Source organism: Sander lucioperca, chromosome 20 (genome assembly GCF_008315115.2).
Source record: "Sander lucioperca isolate FBNREF2018 chromosome 20, SLUC_FBN_1.2, whole genome shotgun sequence".
Taxonomy (NCBI): Eukaryota; Metazoa; Chordata; class Actinopteri; order Perciformes; family Percidae; genus Sander; species Sander lucioperca.
This window is the reverse complement of record NC_050192.1, coordinates 17,630,110-17,654,867: the sequence shown is the minus strand read 5'-3', so window position 1 is coordinate 17,654,867 and position 24,758 is coordinate 17,630,110. Positions and strand designations below refer to the sequence as shown.

Sequence of the window (24,758 nt, the reverse complement as noted above, 5' to 3'; positions counted from 1 at the left end):
GCAACGACAGTTCATGGAAAGCAAAAGTGTAATTATGGTCAGATCTTGTGCCTGACTGATGGGAAAGTGAACGGTGTAGTCTAATGTAGGCTATTATAGTGGGTGTACTGTACTGTATATTGGCCAGAATCTGCCTTTGGGGGAGGAGGGGGGTATATCATAGTGGGGGGTCTGGGTGTCCTCCCCCAGAGAAGTTTTAAGCATCAACGACTTAATTTCCTGCATTCCGATACACTTTTATGCAAAAAAAAAATAAAAAAAAAAAATAGGCTACCTTAGAAAAAAGCACGGATAACAATTCAAAATCTATCAAAAATATAATCGAAAGTATGTTACGTGTCATTGGGCATTTTTAAGTGGGTATATAGACATCCGGGAGCTTACTATCACGTAGACTACACCACTGGAAGTGATATTGATAGGATAAGCGTTGTGATTTACGCATAACAGCGTCGGCTTTTTATGCCAGCTTTCCTTCCTGCATTTTGCCTGTAAAACCGTGTCTGTGTTCTTCATATTTATGTAGAATTATAGTTTGCTCTTCTTATGTAAAATATGCGGATCTGGTAGATGTTTGCGATTGGTTATTCTGCGCAAACACCGCCTCTTTTATGTGAACGTGCGCCGCTGGATTGAGAAGACCTGGGTTGATTGAACTAGTTGTTAACCAGTGTCGTGACACAGGTTATGGAGGACCACGGTTGTTAGGTTTGCTGAAGCCGGATAACTGAAAGAAATCCAGGACATGTTGATCTTGATTCGTAGTACAGGCCTCAGGGCTGTAGAACCCTATTGTTTTTCTACTGATTAATCATCATACATTATTTTTCTTCTCTGCCTAATACTCCGACTACAGCCTAAGCCGTACATGGTGGGGGGTTGGCATTCTCAGGAATGGTCCAAAACTCCGCAAGGACCTCAGGTGCAAAAATAGACCCACTTCCACCACTAGGTGGCGCTATAGCAGAAAGAAACGCGTTTGGCCCTATAACTCCCACACCGTACACCGGACATTCAAAAACCATATATCCACGCGTTCCCTGGATCCAACTGAATCACGTGATATAGGCCCCGCCCATTTCCGCCCAAACTTTTATGCGTGAAAAATCGCGATTTATCAAAAACCTACTTTTTTGAACTCCTCCTAGACCGTGCGACCGATCGGCACGGAATTTGGCAGGTAGCATCTCCAGATGGGCCTGACAAAAAGTTAATAGAAATTATTTTGATAGGATAAAAATTGCACATATTACACACAAACAAATTTATGTAGCTAACTATGACAACACAAACTTTGCCATATCTCGGCCAAAATAAATGCCATCAACGCCAAACTTTAGATTCTTGTTTACCATGACCCTCTGAAGGTCACTCACCCGTTTTACAAAAATTGGCCACTAGGGGGCGTTACAAGTACAAAAAGTTTATATCTCATGAACCGCTAATCTGATTTTTACAAAACTTGATGGGTACCATCTAGGGACACTCAAAGTGGGCGTGGCCTATGGAACCCACGTCTAAATTAACTACTTACACTAATGTGAACAACTTACAATTTACAGGATAGACAATGGGTCATGGACCACACCTAGCAAAAATTACACATGTGAACCACTAGGTGGCGCTATAATGTTTTTTTGCCTTTAACTCCCACATTATACATCGCACATAAAAAATACTTACATCAACGTGTTCCTTGAATCAAGCTGAATCACATCATATAGGCCACGCCCATTTCCGCTTAATTTTTTTTCTGCAATATCGCGCAATGCGCAAAACCAACTTTTTCGAACTCGTCCAAGGCCGTGTGACAGATCAGCACTAAACCTGGTAGGTAGCATCTCCAGATGGACGTGACCAAAAGTTACCCAAGGAATTTTGCTACGTTGAAGTTTGCGCATTTGACGACCAAACAAATTTTCCTAGCTAGCTACCACACACGTATCATATCATATCTTGGCCAAATTAAATGTTATCAGCAAATAACTTGAGATCTTTGTTCATCTCACTTACTACGATTCTCTGTACCAACTTTGGTGAAGATCGCCCGGGGGCGCTATAAGCAACGTTTATTTGTTTTGGCCAATAACTCAATGCATTTACGCTTTCGCGTGCTCCCCCGGGCGTCGGGGGCGACTGCCGTGGGTGGCTTGGGCCCCGTCATAACTGCTTGCAGTTCTAGTTCAAATTGAAAGTTCAAAGACAAAACTAAGCAAGATCAAATTAAAAATATTATTATTTTACTACGCTACTAGGAAAAATCATGCCATAATTCAATTTAAAAAAGAAAAAGGAAACTGAAAAAGCAAAGTTGAAATGTAAAATGATAATTTGAAAATGTAAAGTTCAATGTAAAAAGTCAAATTTAAAACGCAAAGCTTAAATATAAATGCTTAAACTGAAATCTTTGAAATCTTTTATTAAATGACAGAAACAACAAATATGAAACTCAAAATGTGAAATGGAAAAGCTTAAATAGAAATACTTAAATTAAAATCTCAAATAGAAAAAGAAATTATTTTATTTTAGCCTTTGCACTTAATAATTTTCAATTTGAAGTTTTATCTTTTCAATTTTCCATTTGGTAATTGCCTTTTGACATTTTAAGATTCACCATTTCTATTTCTATTTAACATCAAGGCTTTTCATTTTGAAGTGACGTCTTGTCAATTCAAATGAGGAGGCGTGGCCTAACAGCTGGTGGGAGGGGTTGTCCATCTGACAGCGGGGTCTCTGAGCTTCACTCGCTGTTGGAGTGATGTTTGGAAAATATAAATGACAATGGTGAACTTTTAATGGAAGAAAGGTTTTAAAACTTTGTTCTCTGTCACTATGTTCTTCAAACTAATAAATGCTGTGCTTCCATTGGTATTGTAGTAGGGGTGCATGTGTGTGAAATATAAATAAATAAGAAATATAACCACAGTCTTAAACCACAACTCATCATCACATAAATTGATTTTGAATCGTATCTTATCATTTAATATCTTGTCCGTACTGCTAATAACATTATTAAACAATGAAATCCCTGCACGATGTAATGTGTTCACATAGCCCTGCAATAAATACAACTGTTGTGAATGTTTCGTTCATCTTTATTTACATACTTGTGTGGACAGAACATAACACATGGCTTTTGATTGTTTTATTTTGAAGGTTTCCACCGGAAGTGTCGGTACGGTATTATTTTTGGCCTGACAGAAGCTGACAGCTGACATTGAGTATTTTTAGAATTTAGAGTGTTTACAGCCCTCCAGTGGTCACAGCGAGGAGCTGCAACGCTACATTAAATTCGTGGATAACACATTGCTAATAATGTCAGGAAAATCATTATTGATCTCAATACTTATTGATCATTATTAGTGTGACTATTACAAACATTAGTAACATCAGTGTTTGTTAAAACTGCACTCAAGAGTTGTTTAAACAACCGTTTTTTGGTGGAGAATGCCGTCATGGCTCTCTTGGTACTGATGGAGCCGACTGTGACATGTTTCAATGAGATATAATGAGTATTTACTGCCCTCTAGTGGTCACAGTGAGGAACTACGCCAAAACAAGACATATCAAGTTAGACAAGATATCACAGTGCAACTTCCGGTCAGTACTTTCAAAGTAAAACGAAATGAACGAACACAAATTATCATGTTCTCTGGTGTGTTAATTGTTCTCTGGTGGTCACAGTTAACACTTACAACTCCAAATTTCTCCGTGGGAATAATACATGTAAACATATATTATAATACCAACAATTAGTTAATAACCTTCTCAACTTAGAGATGTGCATGTCTAGCTTGAGGCAAGACACATCAAGCTAGACATGATAACTTCCGGTCAACACTACTACTACAACACAAAATAAATCTAATGGGACAAACTGAAGCAATTACAAACAAATTAGGATAAATATTGATTAAATGATAATGCATATCACAGTTACAGGCTACCACTCCTTCAGTCTTTCAGCATAATACTAGAGGATGCATGCCAATATGTCACAATCACTCAGAGTTGTAACTCATACTGTAATTCTCTCCCTCGGGCCATCATGCATCCCTCAAACAACTTGACGCTCCCATCACTTGCCTGTACTGTCTGTACCATTGACTGTAAATATTAATGGACAGAGCATGTGTGACGTCACCCATCGGTTTGTGGAGATCTACTACAAGTCGTGGAGTTTGCCATTACAGGTGCTGCCGTCCTGGTTGCGGATGTGATGATTTTAGACGAGAGGGAGGAGAGAGGGAGGAGAGAGGGAGGAGAGAGGGAGGAGTGATGGAGGAGAGAGGGAGAGAGGGAGGAGTGAGGGAGGAGTGAGGGTGGAGCGAGGGAGGAGAGAGGGAGGAGTGAGTGAGGAACCATAGACTGTTGGGCGCTATCTGACTGTGACGTTAGCTGAGAGTTGGCAACGCTGCTTACACTCTACGTTACGTTACACACTTTCACTGGCAATCTGGATGCAACTTCTGCTGAAAGCTAGGCTACATAATTTGAGGTAAGATTTAGCTTGGCTAGGTTTTCAATATATCTTTGTCCCATAGTTATATTACATATAAGACAGGCAATTACAAACAAATTACAGGATCCAATTACAAACAAAAAAAGGATCCTGTTAACATTTAATTCAATGACTGTCAATCACATCATAGCCACGCCCTAAAACAACCCCTGCTTTATCATCAATTTTAAAATCAACGAGACCATAATTTAAAAAATGAACATCATTCTGTGTTGCAGAAGACTTCAAACTAGTGACTTGAGACCATAAACTCATTATGGCAATGGTGTGAGAAGTGGGTCACTTTCTCATAGACTTCTACAGAAACCGACCTCCTTTTGCAACCACACGTCTCGCCCCCTACTGGAATTCAGATAGAATGCAGGTTTAAGGAACTTCCGCATTTGCAGCACTTCGCTGAACCGGATGCGTTGTCCATTAATATTAACAGTCTATGGTGCTGACTGACGTTAACAAAATACATTCTGCCAAAAACATATTCCTGTGTGCTGACATGACAAGGATCCTGTTAACATTTAATTCATCATGCAGAATTCAAAATCATTCATTAAAAACAGACAATGTGAACTTTTATTGGCTTCCATCCCAAAACCTTTATTGATCATTTACAGTCGGATCTTTGACACAATAACTTAATCAACAACAAAAAATTCAGTTTCAATTTTTTTTTCTCCCTTCTTTGTGAACAATTCCTTCACGTTTCTCACACTTCAAACCTTTAAACAAGGACGGCATTGAAGACAAGTATAACTGATCGTCATTGATATTTAATTAATACACTTTTAATAAGTTGTTGCAATTTTAAAGTTAGTTTCACTCAAGCATTAGGAACAATGCTCCCATAGTTACAAAACATGTTGTGATCTGAAGCTGACCTGAAGACCTGCTCCTCGACGTCATTGTGCTAAATAATTTATCATCAATCACCTAAGAAAATGAAACATACAACAAGTAAAAAAATACAAAAATGACAGTCCCATAATACAAACTGCAGAACTTCGAACTGCATTTTGTGTATAAAGGAGGCCATATAAAAAAATATAGATTATTCCTGTTTCCCTCCACATTTACAGATATAACTATAGTATAAAGGTTTAATAAAACCATCACCATGTAATGTTTCCTGTTAAAGAGTCCAGCTGGGGACATTAGTTGCATGTCGATCCTCATGTCTCTCCCTCATTTCCTGTCATATGTACTCTGTAACACATTCATTAAATGCCCCCAAAATACTTGGAATAAAAACACACAAAAAATAGTAGGCACAAGCTCAAAGGACAGTTCAGCAGAATCGATCGAAGTTATGATGTCACGTTGGTTTGCAAGTGGTGGGGTCCGAAATAAATATGGTATCTTCTATCGAAGTTGTAATCAAACTGGATATTTCACATGAAACATTTCTAAAATAATCCTTACGATCCTTCAGTGTTCATGAAACCTTGCACACTTTCACTTGGAAGTATATCAGGCTGATGTTGCCGATTATGGTCTGGGTGAATACTCGATTCTGATTGGCTTCAGGGCGTCCATAAAAAAGTGTTACAGGACACCTACTGACCGTCTACTGTTCTAAATGAATGCGCTACATTAAAACAAAAAAGGAAAGGTGAATCTGTTATTTCCAACACTGAGTGCTGCTTCAGTGCCTCGTCCTCTGAACACCACAGGATGGCGCTAACACACAAGCTGCAGGAAGTAAGTTACACTGCCCCCCATCTCTGTTTATTGACATAGCGTTAGCTTCCTGGCTCGTAGCTGAGCTGAAAGGTTCTATAAGCTGGGCTTATTGGATGGAAATGATTGTTCCAGGTATTAGTCAAACCCTCAGGTGTAACCAGGGAAACGGAGTTATTGTTTGGAAAAACTTTAGATTTTGATTGTAAAACGTATTAAAATATGAAATCATGTTTAAAAATAATATATATTTGGCAAGTTCATCGTCGGGCATTAACCCCTACATGTATCCTGAAATTGAACTCTTTAGGTCTTAAGGTATGTAACCCTGTGGAATGATTCCTTTTCTTTGTGTCAAGAAGACGAAAGCTTTCTGAGCTTCACTCTGCTGGTGGAGCAAAGCAGTTTTCAAAGCAGAGTATCTCTTGTGTCTTAAAACTCTCTGTGAACACCGTATTGACGTTTGGTGTGAGGCGGGTGCTGTAGCTCAGCAGTCGGCCGTCATAAATCAGCTTGTCTGGTGTCAGCTGGGTTTGCCTCGGAGCTCTGCACAGACAGAAAGCAGAGACATGACAGTTATTGTTATGGAGGAGGGTTCAGTTTCTGAGTCAGAGACATCATCATGGGGCATCGGTTAGAACGCAAGAGCCAGGAAAACGTCAGTCCACTTATAGCTTGAGCGCGTAACTTTTTGATATTAATGAACGTCTGTTACATTCAAGCCATTGCCAAATGAGTTGCTACAAAGCCAATGAAGACTATCAGCTCCACACAACTCTCTCTGGATTTCTCAGTATGACTATGTTCAGAAGATTGTGGCGTCCGCAGAAATTTGAGTGAAGATAATTACCTCTTCTGAAGAGTCCATCATGTTTTTTTAATCCTTCGTCTCCTTGGCTACTAGCAACTGTGTGTGTGTGTGTGTGTGTGTGTGTGTGTGTGTGAGCACATGAGCCATTTCTAGTGGCAGCTTTAAATCATTTGCATTGTATCATGTGGATGCACCGACAGTGTTGTTGTCATTACTTAGAATTCCTCATGGGGGAGACAGAAATTACGCTCTGGTTTATTGGCATTTCTTTAAACCAATCACAATCGTCTTGGGCGGCTCTAAGCACTGAGAAAAGCCACAGTGCCGCTGCAAAATAGCCTCAGGAAGGAACTTGTTTTGGTGGAACGTGTGTACGTTCAAAGGTTGTTTTAGTCGTGCAACAGAAAACTCAGATTGGACAGATAGTCTAGCTAGCTGTCTGGATTTACCCTGCAGAGATCTGAGGAGCAGTTAACCATAGTCCTCACAAATCCACCGGAGGTTAGAATTCCAACACAAAGAAAGCGGAAGGGGACGGACATCCGACCTAAATGAGTGAAATCCGGCGAAATTTTCGTCGGCAACGGAGCAATCCCTTAAGTGGAACGTCAAGGATATAGACTAAGAGGTCCTTGGCCTAAAAACGTTGAAGACCCCTGATGTAGAGGAATTATGCCCAGAAATAAACCCAGTTTAATGAGCCCTATGAATTGATTAGAAAGTACACAAAGCATCAGTCTACCTTGTGTGGTACATCCGTGCTATATTCCTGTTGACCCAGGAGCAGCCTTTCTGTGAGCCCCGCAGTCCGTGGACGGTCGGGATGACCACAGCCCGGGGGTTGACGATGATCTTGAAGTTGCTGTAGTGGGTCTCTGAGATGATGGGTTCGTGGTACAGGTGAGCCAGGATGTTGACCCCGGACACATTGTGCCAGCCGGGGCAGCAGCCCTGCGGGGGCAGGGGTTGGGAGTTGGGCGGACGCAGCGTGACGGTGATGGGGAACACGTTATTCTCAAACATGTAACACTTGTCAGCGCCATATCTGTTTTCCAGCAGAGGCAACAGCTCCGACCAACTGGTAATAAGATGTCGAAAAGAAAAAAATACACATAAAAATGTAAACAATGACATGCTTCATAACACACAACAGAACACGATGATATGATAAAGTTGGAAGCACATACGTTTAAAATGTTGCATTTGTAAACATTTTTAACTCTTACTTAAAGCAACACTATGTAACTTTTCCCTCTTCGGTCCCCCTACAGGTTGTTTCATTGGAACTACAAGAGGGAAAAGTTACATAGTGTTGCTTTAAAGTCCCCCCTTTAGACATTTTAAAGTATGTAAAAATACTCAATTAATATTTTGGGTTACACTTTACTTGAAGGTATCTACATAAGAGTGACATGACACTGTCATGAACGTGTCATAAACATTATAAACAAGTCATAAACGTTTATGACATAACGCTTCTTTTAGTAACTCACTCTAACTCTTATGTAGATACCTTCAAGTAAAGTGTTACCATATTTGTTGAACTTGGGTTTTCCCACATGAAAAGTAAAAATAAACTCTAAAAGGGGCAGGGGAAGCATATCTACTCTTTTTATTTTGTGTGCTATTGACCGGTGAAAGAGCAGCGGGCATTAAGATGGCTAAAAACTAGAGCTGCAAAGATGAATCAATTAGTTGTCAACTATTAAATTATACACATTAAATTACCCACACATTTTTGGGAATCGATTAAATCGGTTTGACTCATTTTTGAATGAAAAAAAGGTCAAACTTTTCAGACTCCAGCGGGTTAAATGTGGATATTGTTCTAGTTTCTTCTCTTCTCTGTGACAGTAAACTGAATATCTTTGAGTTGTGGACAAAACAAGACATTTGAGGACGTCGTCTTGGGACTTTGGGAAACACTGATCGATTTTTCTGACATTTTATAGAGCTAACAACTAATTGATTAATCGACAAAATAATCAACAGATTAATCGACAATGATAATAATAGTCCTATACTAGAAACATTGGCGAGTTTCAGCCAGACATGTTTGAGCCTCGGCCGGGTTCAGACAGGACACAAACGTGCCGCTGCCTGCGTCCCTTCGCCCATGTAAACCAACCCGGCGCCACAGTCTGTTGTGCACGAAAGACGTATCAGAATGGTAAGTGTAGTTATCATCTTTTATTTGATGTTGTTTGTTAGCTACATATGATGGTGTGTTTTCGCTCTCTGTACTGACAGTCTCTGTGCCGGATGTTTCAGGTTTCTTTTCCGGCTTTTGCATATTAGACAGTAGCCTGCCGTGGTCATATTCAGATTCTAGTCAGAATATGAGTCTGATACTGCTCCATTGGGCTGTGATTAGGGGGCGTGTTTCAACCGAACCAGGAAAGAAAATGCCTCTGCACTCAATTGGATAGACCTCCAACCAATCAGAGCAACGGAGACAGATGTCACAGAAGCTGCGAGTCAAAGGCAGGCTTCGACAGAGCAAAGGCAGAGGCGGCAGTTTCCCTTTCGTGTGGACGGGTGTGGCAACGTGTAAACATACGTAATCGTGGTTCTCTGTTCCTCTTTTACTATTAAAAGAGAACTCCGGGCAATTTTTACGTTAATCTTAATTGCTATACTTTTTTGAGTACTGTCTATAGTAAAAAACATGAGCCGAATTGGTGCTAGCAACATGGAGCTTCTGTAGCTAATGCCCAGAGCTCCCGTTAGCTAAAACGGCAGTTATGGGGGCATAAGCTAAAGAGTGCCTTTGTGCCTCTTAACAGACTCAAAATGCTATTAAAATGTCTGTGCAACATGAACAGGGCCCTTACATGACAACAAGATGCGTTTAGCAACTTAGCCATTGTTGAAATTCACATACCCTGTTAGCTGCTAGCTGCCGTCTGGGATGAGTGAGTGTTCAGCCAGGCTCCGGTAATAATCATCACGCTGCAGTCCCGTGTGTATTTGTAACATAAATATCCATTAGTGTGCAATCCATCTGGCGTTGGTGAGTAGGAGTCTTGTCCGTGTCGATCGTTGTGGTTTCCTTAGCCGGACTAGCATGCCCGGGCGGCGTCCCTGCCTCTGCTTCCTCCCCGCCCTCCTGGCTTCACGCGGCCTACAACAATCCAACGAGCGCTCGCTGGTCTGGTGGATGTCTTCCAGAAGACCGTTCAAGCCTTCGCCGCAAAAAATTGTATTTTATTTCCCCCTCAAAAATAGGTAATTGAGCACTGTAGTGGTTATGACCATATTAGTGACTATGCTAGATGGAAACGGACCAAATTATATTTGGGTCCTGTACAGTAAAATAGTGTTTTAGACGGCTAGCTGTAGTCTCGCTAAGTCCCGTGGGAATTCAGTTGTAGCAGGAAAAAGGTAAATAGTAGTGTGCAGGTTGGAGGAGCGTAGTGTGTGAAGAGTGAAGATCGGAGTTGTTCACAAGGGAAGAAGTTTGGAGTAACGTAACTGGAGAATATAGAAGATACTGAACACATGGAAGAGGCGTTTGAGTTTGATGGTCGTCCTTATTTATTCGAACCCGAGTATACAGACGAAGAACTAGCATCACAAGAGTTGGAAAGAACGAGACAGACAGAAGGGCAACTTAGCGATACGGGGAAATAAAATACAATTTTTCGCGGCAAAGTCTTGAACGGTCTTCTGGAAGACATCCACCAGACCAGCGGGCGCTCGTTGGATTGTTGTCGGCCGCGTGAAGCCAGGAGGGCGGGGAGGAAGCAGAGGCAGGGACGCCGCCCGGGCATGCTAGTCCGGCTAAGGAAACCACAACGATCGACACGGACAAGACTCCTACTCACCAACGGCAGATGGATTGCACACTAAATGGATATTTATGTTACAAATACACACGGGACTGCAGCGTGATGATTATTACCGGAGCCTGGCTGAACACTCACTCATCCCAGACGGCAGCTAGCAGCTAACAGGGTGTGTGAATTTCAACAATGGCTAAGTTGCTAAACGCATCTTGTTGTCATGTAAGGGCCCTGTTCATGTTGCACAGACATTTTAATAGCATTTTGAGTCTGTTAAGAGGCACAAAGGCACTCTTTAGCTTATGCCCCCATAACTGCCGTTTTAGCTAACGGGAGCTCTGGGCATTAGCTACAGAAGCTCCATGTTGCTAGCACCAATTCGGCTCATGTTTTTTGCTATAGACAGTACTCAAAAAAGTATAGCAATCAAGATTAACGTAAAAATTGCCCGGAGTTCTCCTTTAATGCGCTGTCGATATCTTCTATAACAGACGCGTCTCAATTCTCCAGCAGCAGCCATCTTTGTTGTAAACAAATTCAACCCAAGCGCTCTTTGGTGACGTGGTTGATTACGTTACTGTTGATCATCTGTCCATCATCGTATAAAGCCCGCCCTGACAATTTGAGTGGTCCAAACAGCTCTGGTTCGAGCATAGTTACTCTGCAACGGATCAAGTCCAGACCGAACTTCCCGACCTCAAATGTTGTGGGCAGGGCTAAGTTCGGCTAGCATCCAGGCTAATTAGACAGCGGTTGGCTTTCGAATCTTTGACATATCAAACTTAAGCTTGCTGTATGTTTGAATCTCAGATATTAGGAAAGTGCGCACACATCTCCCACATCAGGAGAGGAATGTGAAAACACCTCTCTGGTAAATACAAGTCAGTAAAGACAAGGTGTCACGACACAATCCAGTGATGTTTCCCCACCAAGTTGGGTTAATGTTATGTCCACGACTTTGAATGTCTACAAACGAACTGTCAACCTAGTGTCGACGCAGTTTGACACCACCACGAAGGAGAGAGTACGTACAATATTTACAAGTACCATGAATGTGTACTTAAGTACTTGATTAAATGTACTTAAATCTAATCTTATGTGTGTGAGCACAAATGATACACACATTGTGTTTTAAACATCATGGCTTTGTTTTAAGGGCGAGGAAAAAGACTCAACTCGGCAACAAATGTTGCAACGCATTCTGGGTATCTTCTGAATAAGTATGAGCAGGAAAAGCAGATACACTGAAAAAATAAATAGAATATAATAGAACTTTATTGTTCAGCCAAGGCCGAAAAATCCTCTTTGGTCTCACCAAAACAGATAAAAATATCCTATTACATGAATGCAAACATACACACAGTGTACAATTGGCTTTCTGTGTAGAAGGGTGCAGATTAGTGCAGTTTATTCATTGGTTTTTAAGATCTCTTATCGATGTTCTTGTTTCCCAGAGGTACTCTGTATCGTCGCCCTAAAGGGAGCAGCTTAAACTCAGTGTGGAGGGGATTGCTTAGTGTCACCAAAAGATGGACAGAGCTTTCCTTTCCTGCTGTTCTGACAACCCTAGCAGCTTGTTTTTGTTTGTTAGTGTGTCCAAACCAATGTCCAAACCAGACAGATATTTAACACAAGAATTTGAGGAAGAGTGGAGGAGGAATCGGTCTAGAGTCAACGAGCAAGGTAGGCCTAATCCTTAACTTCTTTTTACAGCGTTAGTCTCTGCAGTTTTTTCAAATGCACGAGCAAAATCAAGCTCTGTAGTCCCTAGACGCAACGAGAGTAATCAAGTTTTCCACAGGGTTGTGGTTGTGCCGTGACACAAGTTCAGACATTTTTGGGTACATAAACATGAGAAAAAACTATTTTTGAGTGGAGGGGGATAATTAATTTAATACCAGGCATCATCTCCGAGGGCTAAAGGTCTATTTTCTTAGACAAAGTGCTACCTGTTGACTGACTGGGGCAGTATCAGCTCGTCCATATCATGCAGGGCCACATATCTGGATTGGTACATGTATCTGTAAACACAGTCACTGAGAGCAGGAATCTGGCCGAGGTAGTGGATGTCACCTGGACCGTGTTCGGGCAGCCAGCCTCGAGATACATTCAGAAATCTGGACAGAGACCAAGGAATCACCTCTACGAAACCTGAGAAGGACACATTGGAAGAGACATGTTAGCAGCTGAGAGGTTTTAGTTTAGCATTCTGGGAAATTACTTGACTTTTGTATAGTATATGTTTTAATTCCTTAAAGGACAAATCCGATGCAAAATGAAGCTAGGGGTTAATAACACATGTGTACCGAGTCGACCGTTCTCTGGGATATGTTTTCATGCTAATCAAATGTGACCAGTTTTATCGCAAACCGCTAATTAGCTTATAACGCTAGTCGTCGGGGCAGAGGGTAAAGTAAAAAGAAATCTCTATTTCTACACCACTAACAAGGCTCAAAATAGCACCACACTTCCACGGTAGCATAATGAGGGTCCCTACATGTAAACCGAAGCATTGATAACTTTGTAAGTGTACAGACAGTATATTAAAAAGATTTATAAAAGTTTATAAAGACAGTAGCGTTCACGTATACAAGCAGGCGCCATCTTGGGAATCTTACAGTCACGAGCAGTCGAACGCCGTGCAACCAGTAACCAGTAACATAGCTCAAGCATGGCGTTCTTCTTTTTACTTTACCCGTGCCCCGACGACTAGCGTTATAAGGTAATTAGCGGTTTGCAATAAAACTGGTCACATTTGATTAGCATGAAAACATATCCCAGATAACGGTCGACTCGGTACACATGTCTTATTAACCCCTAGGTTCATTTTGCGCCGGATTTGTCCTTTAAGATTTCTATTGTCAGTGGCGGACTCCTCCATTCCTGTGCTGGAATCAAACTGCCTACTGACTGTACAATGAATTCACAGGAAAAAATGCAGCATGTAATCAGCGTTACGTAACAGCTGTACAATTGTTCTGATACTACTACTACTACTACTACTACTACTACTAAGACAGGGGAAGGCAACAGGTAGGTCTAACATTAGGTGGAAGTGTAGGGGGAGCCACATGATACCAACAGATTAATTTCTTAATATTAATATGGAAAAAACTAATATGGAAAATATATTACATAATGTTTGTTTGACAATATGTCTTAGTGGAGAAGAACACAGTCAAGGAGTGAATGAGACAGACATGAGGTCGGCGATGGCATCACGTAGAGATGAGACCAGTGATGACATCAGGTAGGAGTTCTATTAGTTAGACCACACAAAACTAAATGTCCAATATGGTTTGAAGTTCTGTTGACCAACCTATTCACTGTGTCCGTTTTGGGGGGAAAATAGTGCAGACAGAGATGGAAAGCCACCACCACTCAAATCACATCAACCAGGGGTGATGATTAGGTTAGATGCCGGGTCACCTCACTTCCTCACTTCCAGGTTTCGGGTCCTGAAACACCGTCGACGGGGGGAGTCATTTGGTGACTCCTTAAACAAAAACCTCTGGCTTGAATTGCTGTTTTCACAGAGGCCAGTACCTGCTGGAAGGTGACGGGATTCATCTTTTGAACAGCAGGACAGGACCACTGAAGAGACCTAGGTGAGATACATTTTATTTCTATCCGGACAGACTGCTTGTTTAAGACCAAACGGTGATGATGTCTTTGATGCCTAGAGTATGTAAGTGTTAACCCTAGCGGCGGGACAATCAGAGAAACGAATAAGTAACATGTAGGTAGATAGGAAAAGGACAATACATGTCCCTTGTCTTATGGGAAGACTACTGAAATAAAAATAAATGCCTGGATGAGATAGATTTTATTTTTCTTGACTGAAAAGACTGCTTGTTTAACCTTTTCCTCCCATCGACCATGCACTTGTCCTCCCGGGTCAAAATTGACACGGTCTGTTTTGCCAGTTTATAAAGCATGAAGTATAAATTATATATTATTATAAATTATCACCCAATTCTGTGTTAGATCTTCTTAGGCAACTTCTTTCCAACCTATTACCACTAGTTTTACACTTATTTTTTTAATATATGGTCAAAAAAACGCATTTATATAAAATTATACCTAATTTCTGAGTTAAAAAAAGCTGAAATTATGAATTATTTTGACTAACAGTTGAGATCAACGGGAACACATGTTGATGGGTTATCACAGACTGGTATAAGTCAAAGTTTAGTCAGGATACTGTTTTGAAACCATCCATCCATCCATCTTCTTCCGCTTATCCGGTAACGGGTCGCGGGGGTAGCAGCTCCAGCAGGGGACCCCAAACTTCCCTTTCCCGAGCCACATTAACCAGCTCCGACTGGGGGATCCCGAGGCGTTCCCAGGCCAGGTTGGAGATATAATCCCTCCACCTAGTCCTGGGTCTTCCCCGAGGCCTCCTCCCAGCTGGACGTGCCTGGAAAACCTCCCTAGGGAGGCGCCCAGGGGGCATCCTTACCAGATGCCCGAACCACCTCAACTGGCTCCTTTCGACGCGAAGGAGCAGCGGCTCTACTCCGAGCTCCTCACGGATGACTGAGCTTCTCACCCTATCTCTAAGGGAGACGCCAGCCACCCTCCTGAGGAAACCCATTTCGGCCGCTTGTACCCTGGATCTCGTTCTTTCGGTCATGACCCAGCCTTCATGACCATAGGTGAGGGTAGGAACGAAAACTGACCGGTAGATTGAGAGCTTTGCCTTCTGGCTCAGCTCTCTTTTCGTCACAACGGTGCGATAAATTGAGTGTAATACCGCACCCGCTGCGCCGATTCTCCGACCAATTTCCCGCTCCATTGTTCCCTCACTCGCGAACAAGACTCCAAGGTACTTGAACTCCTTCACTTGGGGTAAAGACTCATTCCCTACCTGGAGAAGGCACTCCATCGGTTTCCTGCTGAGAACCATGGCCTCAGATTTAGAGGTGCTGATCCTCATCCCAGCCGCTTCACACTCGGCTGCGAACCGATCCAGTGAGTGCTGAAGGTCACAGGCCGACGATGCCATCAGGACCACATCATCTGGAAAAAGCAGCAATGAGATCCCCAGCTCACCAAACTGCAACCCCTCTCCACCCCGACTACGCCTCGATATCCTGTCCATAAATACTACAAACAGGATTGGTGACAAAGCGCAGCCCTGGCGGAGGCCAACTCTCACCTGAAACGAGTCCGACTTACTGCCGAGAACCCGGACACAGCTCTCGCTTTGGTCGTACAGAGATTGGATGGCCCTGAGAAGGGACCCCCTCACCCCATACTCCCGCAGCACCTCCCACAGTGTCTCCCGGGGGACCCGGTCATACGCCTTCTCCAGATCCACAAAGCACATGTAGACGGGTTGGGCATACTCCCAGGCTCCCTCCAGGATCCTTGCGAGAGTAAAGATCTGGTCCGTTGTTCCACGACCAGGACGGAATCCGCATTGTTCCTCTTCAACCTGAGGTTCGACTATCGACCGAACCCTCCTTTCCAGCACCTTGGAGTAGACTTTACCGGGGAGGCTGAGAAGTGTGATACCCCTGTAATTGGCACACACCCTCTGGTCCCCCTTTTTGAAAAGGGGAACCACCACCCCGGTCTGCCACTCCTTAGGCACCGTCCCCGACTTCCACGCAATGTTGAAGAGGCGTGTCAACCAAGACAACCCCTCCACACCCAGAGCTTTAAGCATTTCTGGACGGATCTCATCAATCCCTGGGGCTTTGCCACTGTGGAGTTGTTTAACTACCTCAGCAACTTCCACCAGGGAAATTGACGACAATCCCCCATCATCCTCCAGCTCTGCCTCTACCATAGAGGGCGTATTAGTCGGATTTAGGAGTTCCTCAAAGTGCTCCTTCCACCGCCCTATTACCTCCTCAGTTGAGGTCAGCAGCGTCCCATCCTTACTGTACACAGCTTGGATGGAAAAAAATAAACATTCGATTAGCATGGAAACAGATCCCAGAGAACGGTTGACTCGGTACACATGTATTGAAACCAATTTTTTTTAATGGCAGCCAATAACCACACTTGTCCTCCCGGGTCAAAATTGACCCGGTCTGTTTTGGCTATTAATAAAGCATGAAGTATAAATTATCACCCAATTCTATTTTACACCTTCTCAACAACTTCATTCCAACTCATTACCACTAGTTTTACACTTATTTGTGGAATTTATGGTGAATAAACTTCATTTACATGAAACAATACCTAATTTTTGGGGTAAAATAAGCATAAATTATGAATTATTTTCATTATAGTTAAGATCAGATGAATCGATGTTTGTGGATAATCACTGACTGGTATATGTTAGTGATTTGTCAGGATATGGTTTTGAAACCATTTTATTATTTTTAATGGTAGCCAATAATCACACCTGGTGTCTTCCCTGGGTAAAAAGTGCATGTGCACGTCTGCATGTACATGTGTGTCCATGTGTGTGCGTGTTCATCTGCTGAAAAGAACAGTAGTGTGATCCACTATGCAACAGGTGTGTGTGAGTGTGTTTGTGTGTGTGTGTGTGTGTGTGTATGTGTTTGTGTGTGTGCGTGCATGTTCATGTGCTCAAAAGCACAATAGTGTGATCTTTTGCAGGTCTCAGCTACTGTGTGTGTGTGTGTGTGTGTGTGTGTGTGTGTGTGTGTGTGTGTGTGTGTGTACTGTATGTGTGTGTGTGTGTGTGTGTGTGTGTGTGTTCATCTCCTGGAAATCATAATGATCCATTGCCCAATTTCAGTATGTTGTGTTTGTGTGTGTGTGTGTGTGTGTGTGTGTGTGTGTGTGTGTGTGTGTGTGTGTGTGTGAATGCATGTGCGCACACACACGTGTACATGTGCATGTTTGTTGTCCATGTGTGTGTGTGTGTGTGTGTTTGGGTGCATTTCCATGTGCTGGAAAGCACAATAATGTGACCAATTACATGAGGTAGTTCTCAGCTGCTGTTTGTATGAATGTGTGTGTTTGTGGGGGTGGGGGGTGTATGTGTGTGTACATGTGTGTGGGGGTGTTTGTGTGTCTCCGCATGTGCATTCATGTACGTGTGAGTGTGTTCATCTGCTGTTGAGCGCAAAAGTGCCCCATTGCACCACCGGGTCAAAATTGACCCGGGAAGACCACAAATGCTATAAAATTAAACACCCAAAATTCAATGAAAGTAGTGATCATTAATATTACTTACGAAGAACGTCATTGGGAACCACCCATGTTATTTTTGGTTAATTTGGTTGAAAGAAACCCATAGTTCTGATAAAGAAACTTTACTCTTTCAAATTTGACCCGAAGACAACACAAGGGTTAAGACCAAACGGTGATGATGTTTTTGATGCCTAGAGTATATAAGTGTTAACTCTAGCGGCGGGACAATCAGAAAAACAAAGCAATAACAGGTAGTCGATCTGGTAAAAGGAAAATAAAGATATCTACAGTCTCTAGGAGACAATAGTCCATAACCGATGTGAGAGGGCTACAGATAATAAATTACTCTGTGCAGCACGTTAAAAGAGACGGGAGCTCGCTACTACAAGAGACAGGGTAAGATATAAAGTAAGATATAATATAAGTTAAAGATAAATTCTTATAAACGGTAAGAGATAATACTTTTATATTATGAAGATAATAATATATAATATACTTTGTATATAAAAGGGATAATTCAGTCAGGAAAAGCTTAGAAAAACTGGCTCAGATTTCACTGCAGTCACGCCCAGCAGGGAGGAGTCTGAGAAGACTGAGCTGCTGTAGAGCCTTCACACATTGAAGCTTCACAGACCAGAGAGATAAATGTACTTTTGAATTAGGATAATGGGTTTCCTATTGATATTACTGTCGTCGGTTCAGAGATCATATCTCTGAGGCGTTTCACCAGTTCAATTCAGTTCAATTCAATTTTATTTATAGTATCATAACAAGAGTTATCTTAAGACACTTTACAGATAGAGTAGGTCTAGACCAGTGGTTCCCAACCTTTTTTCCTTGGCGGCCCCCCTACTTATGTCTAAGAAAAGCTGAGACAGACTTTTGTATACAATATATATTCTAGTGTATTATCATAATTTGTTTAACATGTACAAATATTTTTTTTTTTACCTCAACCTCAAACCAGATAAAGACTTGCGCACCCCATGTGATCTTTGCCTCCCCCCTGAGGGGTGCCCGGACCCCAGGTTGGGAACCACTGGTGTAGACCACACTCTATAATATACAAGGAACCAACCATTCTAGTAATTCCCCCAAGAGCAAGTATTTAGTTTTATTTAGTGGCGAGGAAAACTTCCTTTTAGGAAGAAACCTCACAGACCCAGGCTCTTGGTAGGCGGTGTTTGACGGTGCCGGTTGGGGGTGTGATGAATAGTGGCAATAATAGTCACAATAAAGATAATGGAACTATGACTAGAAATAGTAATCGTAGTAGTTCATGGTATAGCAAGGCACTGCAGGGCGTTACAGGACGTAGCAGGGCACTGCAGAGCATAACAGGGCATAGCAGGACGTAGCAGGACATAGCCGGACGTAGCAGGGCACTGCAGGGAGTAGCAGGGTGTAACAGGGCATAGCAGGGCATGCAGCAGGACCACGGCGACAGCTGCAACCATGATTTTGGTGCCACCTTAATCCAAGGAAACATGCTGGGTGAAAAAAAATGTAAGGACTCCAGGGAATAAGCTCCCCAGAGCTAGGTTAGTAACAAGCATTTCTGGGACATGGATGCACACAAATGGGAAGAGAGAGGAGAGAGAAGCTCAGTGTGTCAAAGGAAGGAAGTCCCCCGGCAGTCTAAAACTATAACAGCATAACTAAGAGAGACAGGTTAAGGAGAGGAGCCTGGTCAGGCTAGAACTCTCCCCAACCGGATCGGGCTGTACTGGCCTGCCTCCCTCTACTCTGATTATATTATTGATTATATGGTAAATTAATTTGACGACTATGACGAGAAGCAGGTGGGCTGGGGAGGCCCAGGCGGATAGGGCCTAGGCGGATGCTAACTCCCTAACTATAAGCTTTATCGAAGAGGAGAGTTTTAAGTTTAGTCTTAAATGTGGTGACGGTGTCTGCCTCCCGGACCCAGACTGGGAGCTGGTTCCACAGGAGAGGAGCCTGATAGCTGAAGGCTCTGGCTCCCATTCTACTTTTTTTTTTTTTTTTTTTTTTTGGGACTTTTTCTCTTTTTATTTTTGAAAGTGGATAGACATGAAAGGGGGAGAGAGATGGGGGATGACACGCAGCAAAGGGCAGCAGGTCGGATTCGAACCCTGCGCCGCTGCAGGACTCAGCCAACATGGGGCGAATGCTCTTACTGGGTGAGCTAGAGGTCGCCCCTCCCATTCTACTTTTAGAGTCTCTAGGAACCACAAGTAACTCTGCATTCTGGGAGCGCAGTGCTCTAGTGGGACAATAAGGTACTATGAGCTCTTCAAGATATGATGGTGCGTGACCATTTAGAGCTTTGTAGGTCAGAAGAAGGATTTTAAATTCAATCTTGGATTTTACAGGAAGCCAATGCAGAGAAGCTAATACTGGAGAAATATGACAAAATAGGAATTGGCGACGCAGATGGTGAGGTGATGAACTGAAGCCAGACTGCAGAAAGTAAATGGGAATAACGATTACTTGTAATATTTTCAAATATTGATGCCTCAGGCACATTTTTTCACACCATATCATCCACGTTATCATGAAGATTAAATCCAGCAGTGTTATTTGCGCTTGCACTGAGTGATAATAGTTCCAGAAACACCCCCAACTCAAATCTTAAATAAAAAATTGTTCTTAATGTTTAATCGGCGCTGTCTTGCCGTCACATTGTCTGCTACGGAGCGCAGGAGGAGATGGCCCGACTGCATGGAATACAGGATAACATCAAATACCCTACTATTAGATAACTGCAGAAATGTATGTATGTAATGTAATGTAAATAACTAAATATATGTCTTTAATACTCTGCATATATCATCAAATGTCAAAGTCTGAAAATACAGCCGTTATAAGATCTCGCGCAATCGTTACTCTTAATTTTGGCGTACGCCATTTTGGGCTTTTGGGCGTACGTACACTTAGCACACAATAGTAAGGATCCTACGCACAGTTTTATAAATGAGACCCCAGGAGAGTCTTAAGGGACTTATTTGGGCAACCTGACAGTAAGGAATTACAGTAGTCCAGCCTGGAAGTAACAAATGCATGGACTAGTTTTTCAGCATCGTTTTGAGACAGGATGTGCCTAATTTTGGCAATGTTACGAAGATGAAAAAAAGCTGTTCTTGAGGTTATTTTTAAGTGGCCGTTGAAGGATATATCCTGATCAAAAATAACTCCTAGATTTCTGACTGTAGTGCTGGAGGCCAGGGCAATACCATCCAGAGTAACTATATCTTTGGATAATGAGGTTTGGAAGTGTTTAGGGCCTAGCACAATAACTTCAGTTTTGTTTGAGTTTAAAATCAGAAAATTGTAGGTCATCCAGGATTTTATATCTTTAATGCATGCTTGAAGTTTAGCTAACTGACTGGTTTCGTCCGGCTTGATTGATAAGTATAGTTGGGTGTCATCCACATAACAGTGAAAGTTAATTGAGTGTTTCCTAATAATATTGCCTAGAAGAAGCATATATAAAGAGAATAGAATTGGTCCAAGCACTGAGCCTTGTGGAACGCCATGGCTAACTTTAGCGTACCTGGAGGATTTATCGTTAACATTAACAAATTGAGACTGATCAGAGAAATAGGACTTAAACTAGCTTAGTGCATTCCTTTAATGGCAACTAAATGTTCCAATCTCTGTAACAGGATGGTATGGTCAATAGTGTCGAATTCAGCACTAAGATCTAATAAGACAAGTACGGAGACAAGTCCTTTGTCTGAAGCAGTTGGTTATAGCAGTTCTATAGTTGGCTAAGACCTCAGGATCGAGGGTGGGTTTTTCAGAAGAGGTTTTATCACAGCTACTTTAAATGACTGCCGTACATAACCTGTTAATAAAGACATATTGATCATATCTAGTAATGAAGTGTTAACCACGGGTAACGCTTCTTTAAGTAGTCTCGTTGGGATGGGGTCTAAGAGACAGGTGGATGGCTTAGCTGAAGAGACCTTTAACATTAGTTGTTGAAGGTCTATAGGATAAAAGCAGTGTAAGTATATGTCAGGTCTTGTCGTTCTTTCTAGCAGTCCTGCGTTTAAAGGTGAGCCGTTAGAAGTTGAGGGCAAAAGGTGATGAATTTTATCTCTAATTGTTATAATTTTATCATTGAAGAAGCTCATGAAGTCGTCACTACTCAGAGCTATAGGAATAGATGGCTCAATAGAGCTGTGACTATCTGTCAGCCTGGCTACAGTGCTAAAAAGAAACCTTGGGTTGTTCTTCTGAGGGCCTTCCTATAGGTTTTCAGACTGTCTTGCCAATCTAAACGAGATTCTTCCAGTTTGGTGGAACACCATTTACTTTCAAGTTTTCGCGAGGTTTGTTTTAATATGCGAGTTTGGGAGTTATACCAAGGTGTTAGTTTCCTTTGCTTCATCATCTTCTTTTTGAGGGGAACAACAGAGTCTAAAGTCGTCCGTAGGCAGGCCGTAGCCCCGTCTACAAAATTATCAATTTGGGAGGGACTAAAGTTTACATAAAGATCCTCTGTTATATTAAAGCACGACATTGAGTTAAATGCTGTTGGAATAGCTTCATTAAATTTAGCTATAGCACTGTCAGATAGGCATCTAGTGTAGAAGCTTTTATCTAATTTCGTATAGTCGGGTAGTAAGAATTCGAAAGTTATTAAAAAATGGTCTGATAATAAAGGATTCTGCAGAAATACTATTACATTTTCAATTTCGATGCCATATGCCAGCACAAGGTGGAGGGTGTGGTTAAAACAGTGAGTGGCCTCATGCACACTCTGACTAAAACCAATTGAATCTAGTAGTGTGTTGAAAGCAGTACTAAGGCTATTGCTGTCAACGTCCACATGGATATTAAAATCACCTAAAATAAGTACTTTGTCTGATTTAAGGACTACACATGACAAAAACTCAAGAGAATTCAAATAAAAATTCAGAATACAGACCTGGAGCTCGGTAAACAACAACAAATATAATTGGCTGTAATGTTTTCCATGTTGGATGTTGAAGATTAAAAACAAGGCTTTCAAACGAGTTATAATTTAGTTTAGGTTTAGGATTAATTAACAGGCTTGAGTCAAATATGGCTGCAACTCCCCCTCCTCGGCCTGAGCCTCTAGGAATTTGAGTATTATTATGACTGGGAGGAGTGGATTCATTTAGACTAACATATTCTTCATGGCACAGCCATGTTTCGGTAAGACAGAATAGATCAATTTGATTATCTGATATCAAATCGTTTACTGGTACTGCTTTAGTCCACATCTAATTTTCCTATTCTGTTCTATCATTGCAGTGGTAGTTTTAATTCCAATTAGGTTGTTAAGTATAGCCCCTCTTTTGTTTACCTTTGATTTAACTGATCTGAGTTGGGGGACAGACACCGTGGTAATGGGATTATGAGCAATAATAAAATCATTGATTAAAAATGATTTCCCTGCCAAAGACCTGACATTCAGTAGGGCTATTGTTAGTGTATTAAAATAATTATCTGTCTGATTTTTTGGGACAGGCTGTGGCTGATGGGGAAATGGATGCTAAATTGACTATGTTTGCAGTTAATTGCTTCTTATTACTTAGGGGATTCACCACTTTGTATGGTCTATTGTTGATTATAACTGGAATGATAGAGCTGGTCAGTGGGCTAGCAGAGTTATTTGTAGAGGAAGAAGAGCTTATGGGAGAGTGTGTAATGGTAGTAGTAGTACTACATGTTACCCTGTAGAAAACATTTTCAGATCCATCCACATGTAAAGTGCCATTTGAATCAATACCTTGTGCACAGTGTGTATGATATGTTGATGGACTGTATAGGAGTTAAATATAGCACAGTTACTTTCACTCAGAAGTCAATTATATTTGACCTACTGCCTGCCTTTATCTGAGCGATATTTAAATTATAGTTTTCCTATTAATGGAGTAAAATATGCCTTTTCCAAATACCAAAAGCTGATTAAGATTGTGAAAGTACAAAAGTAAAATGCTTAAAAATTAAAAATACAGTTGATTAGAAGTTGTAAAAGTTAACTGCCACAAGGGACAACATTTATGTAAAATCAGCAAATAGGATAGTTCACGGGGAGAAATTGTCCATACCGGGTACAGTGTCGATGCACAAACTTTACAGATGTTGCAACACACCACATGTGTCGTTGGCAAAATCTGGAGATTGGGAAACATTGGGGGAGGGCATAAAGAAAAGCAATAGATTAAACGCTTATTGCAAATCATTGAACTGGGCGATGCATGCCAAACCTCCAGGTCATCTACAGGGGAGAACAAAGACAAACTGATGTTTTGATAATTATGTCCTTACAGAGGAACAAGAGGAACAACTGAATTCAATACCAGAAAAATTGTGGTCGCAAGGTACAACAGATGTGGGCTTAATTAAAGGGGTACAGCCAGTAAAAATTACACCTAAATCCTCATTCTGCCCTCACCAGAGACAATAGCCACTAAAACCAGAGGCTGAGGCTGGAATAGTTAATTAGGACTGTCAATCGATTAAAAAATGTAATCAGATTAATTACATACTCTGTGATTAATTAATCGCATACATAATTAACGGTGCCTGAACCGATACTTTTTAATAAAGTAAAAAAAGAGGGTACTAAACAACAGTCGGTGACATTAAAGAACGGCTTGTTTATTGCTAAGGCCATATGGTCAAAATTAAATGATTTAATAATAATGTATAGCAATAACAATAACTTATTTCACTAGTAAATTGCTGTTGAACGACAAAAACAACCACCAGATGGGAAAAAGACATTTACAATAACTTCAAATGCACCACGAGTCTGTAGTTTACCAGTTTCATTGAACGCACCGTCTGTGTTGTTTTTCCGACGGCAGCTGCAGATTGTTACATC

At 41.6% G+C, this 24,758-nt stretch overlaps 1 protein-coding gene across 1 annotated transcript in view; it reads right to left on the bottom strand.

Moving 5' to 3' along the window:
- Positions 1–6,454: 6,454 nt before the first annotated feature.
- Positions 6,455–24,758, bottom strand: part of LOC116053158 — a 37,101-nt gene continuing 18,797 nt past the window's right edge. Inside the window, exons 8-10 of the mRNA XM_031304123.1 lie at positions 12,742–12,943; positions 7,750–8,085; positions 6,455–6,742 (exon numbers count right to left, since the gene is read on the bottom strand). Of these exons, the coding sequence (XP_031159983.1) occupies positions 6,577–6,742; positions 7,750–8,085; positions 12,742–12,943 (704 nt within the window). The 3' untranslated portion in view covers positions 6,455–6,576. The remainder of the gene's footprint in view (positions 6,743–7,749; positions 8,086–12,741; positions 12,944–24,758) is intronic.